General features: G+C 54.0%; 1 protein-coding gene across 3 annotated transcripts in view; it reads left to right on the plus strand.

The window, feature by feature from the left end:
- LOC101934720 (sodium/nucleoside cotransporter 1-like) overlaps positions 1–11,655 on the plus strand; it is a 54,180-nt gene that overhangs the window by 29,612 nt on the left and 12,913 nt on the right. For all 3 annotated transcript variants that reach the window (XM_065558480.1, XM_065558478.1, XM_065558479.1), the window contains 5 exons: positions 418–543; positions 2,861–2,991; positions 8,173–8,341; positions 9,746–9,943; positions 10,643–10,724. In XM_065558480.1, the coding sequence (XP_065414552.1) occupies positions 418–543; positions 2,861–2,991; positions 8,173–8,341; positions 9,746–9,943; positions 10,643–10,724 (706 nt within the window). The remainder of the gene's footprint in view (positions 1–417; positions 544–2,860; positions 2,992–8,172; positions 8,342–9,745; positions 9,944–10,642; positions 10,725–11,655) is intronic.

Raw genomic sequence — 11,655 nt, forward strand, 5'->3', positions numbered from 1 at the left:
GCCCCCCGCCCTCCGTACAGAGCCATGCCCTGCAGCAGGGAGCAGCTGCTGTGTGGTATTTCTCCTGAGCCCTCACAGCCAGGAAATGCAGAGATGTCAGGGTCCTCTCCATGACCTCCGGGCCCCTCCCAGTCCCTTTGGAGATGCATGTCTCAACCCCATGATGGAGGCCAGGCCCCAGTCCCATTTCCCCTGTCAGAGGGCAGGCTCCTGGGAGGCCATGCTGCAGTGTGTGCTATGGACCAATCTAGCCTGCTCACTGCTCCAGAGGATGCGTTCAAACTTCCCCCGAATCCCTGGGGAGACATGAGCCCCCAGGGTAACGCTGTGGGATGAACCCCCAGGGCACAGATGGCCAGGGAGGCATCTCTTGTTCTGTGAATCAGCTGGACCCTCATTGCCTTTTCTGTGATGCAGACAGAGGCCCCGCTGCTGGTCCTCCCCTACCTGGCGGACATGACTCTCTCAGAAGTCCATGCAGTGATGACCGGGGGCTTCGCCACCATTGCCGGCAGCGTGATGGGAGCCTACATGTCCTTTGGGGTGAGCGCAGCAGTCAGCACCCAGACTCCCCTGCTTCAGTGCAGGCAGCGATATCCAGGCATGGCAGCCACCTGGCCAGGCTTTACCCAGACAGGCTGGCTTTTGGCTTCTGTGTCCGGGCACCATTTAGGATGTCCAGGTGCCTGGTAAATGGCACCTGAACCAAAAGTCCGGTTACCACGGGGTGGGGAGAGGCACCGGATCATCCTGCACCAGCCCCTGCTCAGCTGCAGCCACCTCCTACCTGCAGGCAGGCTCCTTGAGACGATCCAGCGAGCAACGGGGGCAGGGCCTTGGGCGCAAGAGGTGGAGAAGGGGGCAGGGCTTGCGGGAAGAAGCAGAGAAGGGGCGAGGCCTTGGGGGAAGAGGCTGGGCTGGGATGGGGCCTTTGGGGTCCGGTTACCAGCAATTAGAAAGGTGGCAACAGAATATCTGGGCCTACGCTTCTCGCAGCATGTATGCCATAGGGCAGGGGTGGGCAAACTTTTTGGCCCAAGGGCCACATCTGGGTATGGAAATTGTATGGCGGGCCATGAATGCTCATGAAATTGGGGGTTGGGGTGCAGGAGAGGGTGAGGGCTCCAGCTGGAGGTGCAGGCTCTGGGGTGGTGCCAGAAATGAGTTCAGGGTGCAGGAGGGGGCTCCGGGCTGGGGCAGGAGATTGGGGTGCGGGGTGAGGGCTCCGGCTTGGGGTGCAGGCTCTGGGGTGGGGCTGGAGATGAGGGGTTGGAGGTGCAGGAGGTTGCTCCGGGCTGGGACCGAGGGGTTCGGAGGGCAGAAGGGGGGCCAGGGCTGGGGAACGGGGTTGCGATGCAGGAGGGGGTCAGGGGTGCAGGCTCCAGGCGGTGCTTACCTCAAGCAGCTCCCAGAAGCAGCGGCATGTCACCCCTCTGGCTCCTACGCGGAGGCGCAACCAGGCAAGCCCTGAACCCCACTCCCAGCTGGAGCGCCGGAGCGTGGCAAGCCCCGGACCCTGCTCCCCAGCAGCTTGAGGGGTGGATTAAAATGTCTGGAGGGCTGGATGCGGCCCCCGGGGTGTATTTTGCCCACCCCCGCCATAGGGTCTGCGTAGGGGTCTTAGCACGTAGGGGGACTGGCACAAGAATTGCCACGGGGAGGCAAAGGGGCTGGGGCGCTGGTAGGAGACAGACCTGCCCTCAGCCAGATGTAAAGTTCACCAGGATGCACCGGAACGGCACCCATCCACAGCCCTGCCTGCCCTGCCAGGAGAGCCAGCAAGCCCATCCCACGGGGGCATTCCATGGATTTCTTTGGCTCCTCTCAGTGTGGGCTCAGCCCTGGGGCTGGGACGGAGGCTACACTGCAACTAGGCCCCCGCGGCAGGCCCGTGCCAGCTGACTCAGGCTTGCAGGGCTGGTTAATTGCGGTGTAGACGTTTGGACTCAGGCTGAACCTGGGCTCTAAGACCCTGAGGGTGGCAGAGCCTGATGTGTACACTGCAATGACACAGCCCCTTAGCCGGAGCCCTGTGAGCCCAAAGCCAGCCCCGGGTGTCTCATTACAGTGTAGACATACCCCAGAACTAAACTATTGGGTGCCACAGTCTGTATCTGTGCTGGCAGGTACTGTACAGAGCTCCCCTTGCTCCAGGGTGACCAGACAGCAAATGTGAAAAATCAGGACATGGGGTGGGGGGTGGGTGGGAGGTAATAGGAGCCTATATAAGAAAAAGACCCAGAAATTGGGACTGTCCCTATAAAATCGGGACATCTGGTCACCCTACCTTGCTCTGACCTGTGTGGGCAGAATATCTTATCTCTGTGTTTGGGAACTGCATGTGACAGGGCTAGGAGACTGCATCACCTGGATTTCTGTAGTGTAGATGGGCCCCGGAGACACACAGCTAGGGTCAGAGCTCAGATCTAGTCAAGAGCCATGCTAGCCAGGTCCCTGCTTGAAGCTGACTGGAGGTCAAGAATGGGGTCTCTTGGATGCCCAACCTGAAGCCTGTAAGCACCAGCTGCTGCCATTCTTGTCCTGGGGGCAGCGGAGCTGAGGCTGGGGGTGGGACATGTGCAGCCAGGCCCTAGGAATGGGCTGAGCAATTGGGCACAGAGCGTCTGGAGGAATCACCCAGCCGATAACTCCCTTCCTAGCCATGGTGAGAACTGGGGGTGCCCATGGTTCTCCTGTCACTGCTCCCCTGCCACTCACACCAGGGTCCCTGTAGTGTTAGTGTGCTCTGCGCCCGCTGAGCTGGGGGCACCAGGGTGCCCATGCATCCTGCTGGCAGGCACTCCTGCACATGCTTTGCCAGGGCTAACCACTGGGAATGTCCCCATCGTGTGTGCTGCAGATCGACCCCTCCTCGCTGATCGCTGCCTCTGTGATGGCCGCGCCCTGTGCTCTCGCCATGGCCAAGCTGGTCTACCCGGAAGTGGAAGAGTCCAAATTCAAGAGCAAGGAAGGCGTGAAGCTCAGTAGAGGGTGAGTGATGCGGTGCTTGGGGCAGGAGGCGCTAACACCCAGCTGGCACAGATGAAACTCCCTTGCTGTAGGGGCAGGTGGCAACAAGGTGACTCACAACCCTGGTGCCCTGAGAAGTGTCACAGCCCCACACTACACTGCCTGGCTCTGCCCTGCCCAGTCTGACCTTGCCCCCAGCCTTTCCCTGCCCTTCCCCACCCCATGCTGCCCTTCCCTGCTCTGCCTGGCCCTGCCTCACCTAGCCTGGCTCTGCCCGCACCCTGCCTTTCCCTGCCCTCCCCTCCCCTCCGTTCCCTGCCCTGCCCTTCCCTGCACTGCCTTGCCCTGCTCTGCCCAACCCTTCCCTGCGCTGCCTACCCTGCCCCATAATGCCTGCCCCACTCTGCGCTGCCTGCCATATCCTGAATCTGGCCATGCCCTACCTTGCCTTGCCCTGCCCCGCCATGCCCAGAACCTGCCCTACCCTGGCACGACTGGCCGTGACCAACCCAGCCAGCCTGGCTCTCCCCACCCTGCACACATGCCACTCCCATGCTGTGCTTAGCCCTGCCTCAAGCCCTGCAGCATGTATCCCCATAAATGCACCCTCCCAACACACCAGATAACCACTATGGTGGGTTGGATCACAGAAACCCCCTTGGGGCTGCCAACTGATGTGCCAAGACTACTTCTGCCCCTGCTTTCTTGCCCCGGCAGCTTGGGACTTCAGTGCCCTGCCTGGTGTGAGCCCGACCCACTAGCCTGCTGCAAACCCAGACCCAGGTCTGAACCATGTCCCCTAACAGCTGTAGGCTTAATTGAAAGCAGCTTAAGAAGTGTTCCTGTCTTTAATACTCAGATGCCCAACTCCCAATGGGGTCCAAACCCCAAATAAATCTATTTTACCCTGTATAAAGTTTATACAGGGTAAACTCACAAATTGTTCGCCCTCTATAACACTGATAGAGAGATATGCACAGCTGTTCCCCCCCACCTCGATATTAATACATACTCTGGGTTAATTAATAAGTAAAAAGTGATTTTATTAAATACAGAAAGTAGGATTTAAATGGTTCCAAGTAAAAGAAGCAGTGAGAGATAAAAAAGACTTCCTTTAAAAAGTGGAAGTCAAATCCTAGTGAGGCAAATAGAAAGGAGCATAAACACTGCCAAATTAAGTGCAAGAATGTAATAAGAAAAGCCAAAGAGGAGTTTGAAGAATGGCTCGCCAAAAACTCCAAAGGTAATAACAAAATGTTTTTTAAGTACATCAGAAGCAGGAAGCCTGCTAAACAACCAGTGGGGCCCCTTGATGATCGAGATACAAAAGGAGCGCTTAAAGACGATAAAGTCATTGCGGAGAAACTAAATGGATTCTTTGCTTCAGTCTTCACGGCTGAGGATGTTAGGGAGATTCCCAAACCTGAGCTGGCTTTTGTAGGTGACAAATCTGAGGAACTGTCACAGATTGAAGTGTCACGAGAGGAGGTTTTGGAATTATTTGATAACCTTAACATTAACAAGTCACCGGGACCACATGGCATTCACCCAAGAGTTCTGAAAGAACTCAAATGTGAAGTTGCGGAACTGTTAACTAAGGTTTGTAACCTGTCCTTTAAATCGGCTTCTGTACCCAATGACTGGAAGTTAGCTAATGTAACGCCAATATTCAAAAAGGGCTCTACAGGTGATCCTGGCAATTACAGACCGGTAAGTCTAACGTCTGTACCAGACAAATTAGTCGAAACAATAGTTAAGAATAAAATTGTCCGACACATAGAAAAACATAAACTGTTGAGCAATAGTCAAATTGGTTTCTGTAAAGGGAAATCGTGTCTTACTAATCTATTAGAATTCTTTGAAGGGGTCAACAAACATGTGGAAAAGGGGGATCCAATGGACATAGTGTACTTAGGTTTCCAGAAAGCCTTTGACAAGGTCCCTCACCAAAGACTCTTATGTAAATTAAGCTGCCATGGGATAAAAGGGAAGGTCCTTTCATGATTGAGAACCGGTTAAAAGACAGGGAACAAAGGGTAGGAATTAATGGTAAATTCTCAGAATGGAGAGGGGTAACTAGCGGTGTTCCCCAAGGGTCAGTCCTCGGACCGATCCTATTCAACTTATTCATAAATGATCTGGAGAAAGGGGTAAACAGTGAGGTGGCAAAGTTTGCAGATGATACTAAACTGCTAAAGATAGTTAAGACCAAAGCAGACTGTGAAGAACTTCAAAAAGATCTCACAAAACTAAGTGATTGGGCAAGAAAATGGCAAATGAAATTTAATGTGGATAAATGTAAAGTAATACAACTATACATACAATATGATGGGGGCTAATTTAGCTACAACAAGTCAGGAAAAAGATCTTGGAGTCATCGTGGATAGTTCTCTGAAAATGTCCACGAAGTGTGCAGAGGCGGTCAAAAAAGCAAACAGGATGTTAGGAATCGTTAAAAAGGGGATAGAGAATAAGACTGAGAATATATTATTGCCCTTATATAAATTGATGGTATGCCTTCATCTCAAATACTGGGTACAGACGCGGTCCCCTCATCTCAAAAAAGATATACTGGCACTAGAAAAGGTTCAGAAAAGGGCAACTAAAATGATTAGGGGTTTGGAACCGGTCCCACATGAGGAGAGATTAAAGAGGCTAGGACTTTTCAGCTTGGAAAAGAGGAGACTAAGGGGGGATATGATAGAGGTATATAAAATCACGAGTGATGTGGAGAAAGTGGATAAGGAAAAGTTATTTACTTATTCCCATAATACAAGAACTAGGGGTCATCAAATGAAATTAATAGGCAGCAGGTTTAAAACAAATACAAGGAAGTTCTTCTTCACGCAGCGCACAGTCAACTTGTGGAACTCCTTACCTGAGGAGGTTGTGAAGGCTAGGACTATAACAGCATTTTAAAGAGAACTGGATAAGTTCATGGTGGTTAAGTTAATTAATGGCTATTAGCTAGGACGGGTAAGGAATGGTGTCCCTAGCCTCTGTCTGTCAGAGGGTGGAGATGGATGGCAGGAGAGAGATCACTTGATCGTTGCCTGTTAGGTTCACTCCCTCTGGGGCACCTGACATTGGCCACTGTCGGTAGACAGGATACTGGGCTAAATGGACCTTTGGTCTGACCTGGTACGGCCTTTCTTATGTTCTTAACAGACAGAGCAAAGTGAATTACCAAGTAAAATAAAATCGAACATGCAAGTCTATGTCTAATACAGTAAGAAAACTGAATACAGATAAAAACCTCACCCTCAGAGGAATTCCAGTAAGCTTCCTTTTACAGACTAGTCTCCTTCTAGTCTAGGTCCAGCATTCACTCACACCCCCTGTAGTTACTGTCCTTTGTTCCAGTTTCTTTCAGGTATCTTTGGGGGTTGAGAGGCTATCTCTTTAGCCAGCTGAAGACAAAATGGAGGGGTCTCCCAGGGGCTTAAATAGACTTTCTCTTATGGGTGAACACCCCTCCCTCCCCCTGTGTAGAATCCCAGCTACAAGATGGAGTTTTGGAGTCACATGGGCAAGTCACATGTCCATGCATGACTCAGAACTTACAGGTAGCAGCCATGGTTCACATGCTACCTGGAACGTCTTCAAGTAGACTTCTTATGTGGATTGGAACCTTCCAAGATCCATTGTCCGTTAAGTGCTTCTTGATTGGGCACTTAACTTGCACATTCCTTTCTCAAGAAGCTGACCAAATGCTTTACTAAGGCTACAGCCAATATTCATAACTTCGAACACAAAAATGGCACATACATACAAATAGGATGAATAGTTTCAGTAGATCATAACCTTTACATAGATATGTTATATGGCATATGTAGCATAAAACATATTCCAGTTATGGCATATATACATTCATAAGCATATTTCCATAAAGCCTTATGGGGTGCAACGTCACAACCACCTCATCTGCCCCTTCAGCCTGCACTGTGCCGTGAACACTGGGTTCCGACTCAAACACTCTCCTCTGGGCTACACCAGCCCTGCCTTCACCCTGCAGGTCGACAATCAATGCACTCCAGCCTCCACATCCTTTCAAAGTGTCCCCCTGTGGTGTCCAGCCCCTGATCACTGGATACTCACAGAAATCCCAGACCCTCTGGTCCCAAAGGAGCAGTGTCCCCTAGTCAGCCTACCAGTCCTGTATCACATACAGCACTTGGGGGCCTTGGCTACACTTGCGGATTCACAGCAGCAGCGCTGTGAAGCGCGAGTGTAGTCGCGCCGCCAACGCTGCGAGAGCTCTCTCGCAGCGCTGCAAGTACTCCACCTCTCCGAGAGGAATAGCTTGCAGCGGTGCGAGCGAGCGTGCAGCGCTGCAGGCGCTGATTACACTGGCGCTTTACAGCGCTGCACTCGCTGCGCTCAGTGGGAGTGTTTTTTCACACCCCTGAGCGCAGCAAGTGCAGCGCTGTGAATTGCCAGTGTAGCCAAGGCCGAGGACAATTATAGTAAAACAAAAGGAACTGTATCTGAGAGAGAATAGAGATTCAAATAGAAACAAGTGTTACGAACAACAAAATCATAACTGCGACCTCAGGCCTACACTTGCGAAGAGTTCCCTTTCCTAGGTTCTCACCCCAAAGTTCAGTCTTTTGCAGCACTTGCTGGCCCCAAGGAGGCAGGGCTCAGTACAGGAAGCATCCCACTAGTCAAGATACCACCTCAGTGAATGGATGCAGAGTCTTTCCCCACCCTGTAATACACTGACTCAATCCTTTGTCTCTGTTCCCAGACAGGCCCAGCCCCTTGCTGCCCAGCCGTTCCTGGTCACTGCCATGTGGTTGCTATGTTTATAGTTTGATGGTTTTCCATTGCCTTGCCTTGGTTGTTTCAGCGGTGCAAAGCTGAGACATATCTGATGTAATCAGCTAGCCAGGGAGAGGCCATCGCAAGAAATACGAGTTCTTGGTGACTCTCTTTCACTGCAAGACCATAGGGATGTAATTTTCAGTATAGTTACATTAGCCCTTCTCTATTACCTGTACAGGCATCTCATAGTGATTCTGAGTGCCGAGAAGTGACCTCACGTGCGACCCTTTATGGATCAGTCCCATGATAATGGTGTATTATTAGGTATAGTGAGTTTGTCAGGTCTGACATGAGCTGCTTTTAAAGAACAGTGAGTTCTCTGCCAGCTGGCACAACGGGAATCCCTCACACTGACTGCTCTCCTTGTACCACCAGGGCTGAGCAGAATATCCTGGAAGCTGCCAGCAATGGCGCCGCCGCCTCCGTGGGGCTGGTCGCTAACATTGCAGCCAACCTGATTGCCTTCCTGGCTGTGCTGAAGTTCATCAATGCTGCCCTGTCCTGGTTCGGGGAGATGGTGAACATCAAGGAGCTCTCGTTCCAGGTACTGCCATGCTGAGCACCTGGGGGCAGCCCCACACCCGTACGGACTCGCCCCAATCCGCGCTCCTCGTTCTGCCCTCTCCCTTGCCCACTGCAGTGCTTCCCCTGTGCCACAGCCACCGTGCCCCTTTCTCCCATGGCCTTCACCTCCCCCTGAAAGTACCCCTCCTGCACTCTGCATGCCTCCCCCCCCACCCCGGCTCAAAGCAGAGCAAGAAGCTGCCCCTCCTCCCCTCCTCCTGCCTAGTGTTGCCAACTTTCTAATCACACAAAACTGAACAACCCTTGCCCCTCCCCTTCTCTGAGGCCCTGCTCCTCCGCTGAGGCTCCACCCCGCTCACTCCATCCCCCCGCCCCATCGCTTGCTCTCCCCCACCCTCACTCACTCACTCATTTTTACTGGGCTGGGGCAAAGAGTTGGGGTCCAGGAGGGGTTGGGGCTCTGGGGTGGGGCCAGAAATGAAGGGTTCAGGGTGCAGGAGGGGGCTCCAGACTGGGTTAGGGGACTGGGGTGTGGGTTCTGGAGTGGGGCTGGAGATAAGGGGCTTTGGGTGCAGGAGGGGGCTCCAGAATGGGGGGTGGTGGAGCCGAGAGGTTTGGCGTGTGGGAGGGGCCTCCGGGCTGAGGCAGAGGGTTGGGGTGTGGGAGGGGGTACAAGCTCTGGGATGGGAGTATGGGCTCCGGAGTGAGGCCTGAAATTAGGGGTTCAGGGTTTGGGAGGGGGCTCGGGGTTGGGATACGGAGTGCAGGCTCCTGGGGGGAATTTGGGTGCCGGAGGGGGCTCGGGGCTGGGGTAGGGGGTTGGGTCACAGGATTGGGTGTGGGCTCCAGATGGCACTTACCTCAGGCGGCTCCTGGGAAGTGGTCACATGTCCCTTTGGCTCTTAGGTGGAGGCGCAGCCAGGGGACTCTGTGTGCCCGCAGGTGCCGCCCCCACAGCTCCCATTGGCTGTGGTTCCTGGCAGCGCTCGTGGCAGGGGCAGCGCGCGGAGCCCTCCCGGTCACGCCTCCGCCTAGGAGCCGGAGAGACATGTGGCTGCTTCCCAGGAGCCAGGCACAGAGCCTGCCTACGCCACCAACCGTACTTTTAACGGCCTGGTCCCGGAGCTGCCAAAGTCCCTTTTTGACCGGGTGTTCCAGTTGAAAACCAGACACCTGGCAAGCCTAGTCCTGCCAGGTGAGCACAGAGAGGCTGTTGCCCCCTAAGCCATGAGTTGCCTAAAATAGAGCCAAACAGGGCTGATGCTTCTCCTGTTCCCATTAGGGGTCTGCTGCAGCACAGCACCACCAGGAGCCCAGCGCAGGCTGGCGCTGGGCAGGAGGGTGATATGCAATGGAGCAGCTAGGGGCAGGTTGTGAGTCAAACACACATGGGTGTTAACCATCTCCGGGGGCTCTGTCCCAGATAATCTGCTCTTACATCCTGATGCCTGTGGCCTTCCTCATGGGGGCAGACTGGGCAGACTCACCTCTGGTGGCTGAGTTGCTAGGCATCAAAATCTTCCTGAACGAGTTTGTGGCGTATGAGCAGCTGTCGACGTACAAGAAGAACCGGCTGGCGGGACTGGAGGAGTGGAGCGGGGGTCGCAAGCAGTGGATTTCGGTGAGAGCCATGAGCTGCCACCCTGGGGAATGGGCCGAGCAGCTCGCACTGCAGCACCAGGCATGAAGGGCAGCAAGCTGAGCTGGGGGGACTCTGTGTCTGGGCAGAGGGAAATATTGGGGTGGCCTGCAGGGAGGAGAGGATGGGGGGCTCAGAGCACAGCTCAGAAACAATCTGCCAAGTGTCTCAGATTTCCTTGCCCAGACAGGGCTAGCCTGGCCCTGCATCAGGCTTGAGGCAGAAAGAGAGCCAGGGCTGCCCGGAGAGGGCTGCAGGCTCCCTGGGAGTGCCAGCTGCCAGCAAGCAGGGACAGGTGTCTCTGATTGCTCCTGACATGAGTTCCCACACGGCAGGTCCAGGGGCCACACAGACAGCGCAAAGGCTTCCCCGCACTCACTGAGCTGCACTTGCCTTGGCAGACAGGTCAGGGCCTGCATGGCCAAGGAGAGCAAGCCCCTGGCCCAGGGTGAGTGCTGCCACGCACTGTGCTGTTCCTCCGTGCTCGAAGGAGAGGGAAGGGCCAATTCGGCACCGTGGGATTGCTCAGGGTCAGCTCCGGGGCCTTGGCTTCTCTGTGTTGACTGTCTCACACAAGCTGAGGCCAGCAGGGTCAGTGTGGGGGGTGGGGTACATCACTGGGAGTGGCTCCTCCGGGGACACATCTCTACGGTGCCTCTCACCTGCTGTTGTGTTGTTTAGATGCGAGCTGAAACCATCACGACCTTTGCCCTCTGTGGATTCGCCAATCTCAGCTCCATTGGGATCATGCTGGGAGGACTGAGTGAGTTTGGAGCGCGACGGGACAGGGAATTGAGAGCAGGGGTGAAGCCTGCAGTGGTATTCCTGGGGGAAGATCCACTGACCAAGATCAGGGCCCCATTGTGCCACATGCTTCACCGCTCCCTACCAGGAATCAGGGCCCCATTGTGCAAGGCGCTGCCCAGAACCTGATTTGAGACTGGGGGCCCCTATCATTCTGGTGTAGCACAGACACAGTGAATTCCTACCTCAAAGAGCTCACAATCTGCATGGACAAGACAGACTAAAGGGAGGAGAAAGAGATGCCAAGAGGGGCAGTGACTGGCCTAAGATCACCCAGCTGCAGAACTGGAATTTACCAAAGTCTCCTGACGCCTTGCGCCCAGGCCCCACTCCTCCCCTTTGTGATTATACTGGACAGGCCATACAATGCCTTTCCATCCTGCTGGGGGAGCTCTGCACCCCAGCCCAGTGGGGGTGGGGATGGAAAGGGCAAGGTTTAGATTGTTGAACACCAAGTAATTGTATCCTAAAATCACTAAAACCATCTAATCGAGAGAAACAAGAAATGGGAGGCCAGCCCTTTCCCGTTGTTCTCACGGCCAGTCCAGGGCTCTGATGACTACAACCTAGTCCTGGGGGCTCTTTTACATACTCTAGATAATACCACAGTTAAAACAAAACACAACTATCCCACTTATTAACCAGGGTCATTCTATTATTAAAGAAAGGAAAAGAAAACATTAAACAGAGCAAAACAGAACATAAATGATGATGATAGTGCCGGCTACATGCTCCAGACATGCTCCGGCCTGGAGTAAACAGGAGATATTGGGTCTCCGGGAAGAAGAGGCTGTGCAGACACAGCTCTGAACCAGCCGCATAAATGATTGACATCTGTCAGGGTCCCCTCCCCACTCTGAACTCTGGGGTACAGATGTGGGGACCCACAT

Source organism: Chrysemys picta, chromosome 10 (genome assembly GCF_011386835.1).
Source record: "Chrysemys picta bellii isolate R12L10 chromosome 10, ASM1138683v2, whole genome shotgun sequence".
NCBI lineage: Eukaryota > Metazoa > Chordata > Testudines > Emydidae > Chrysemys > Chrysemys picta.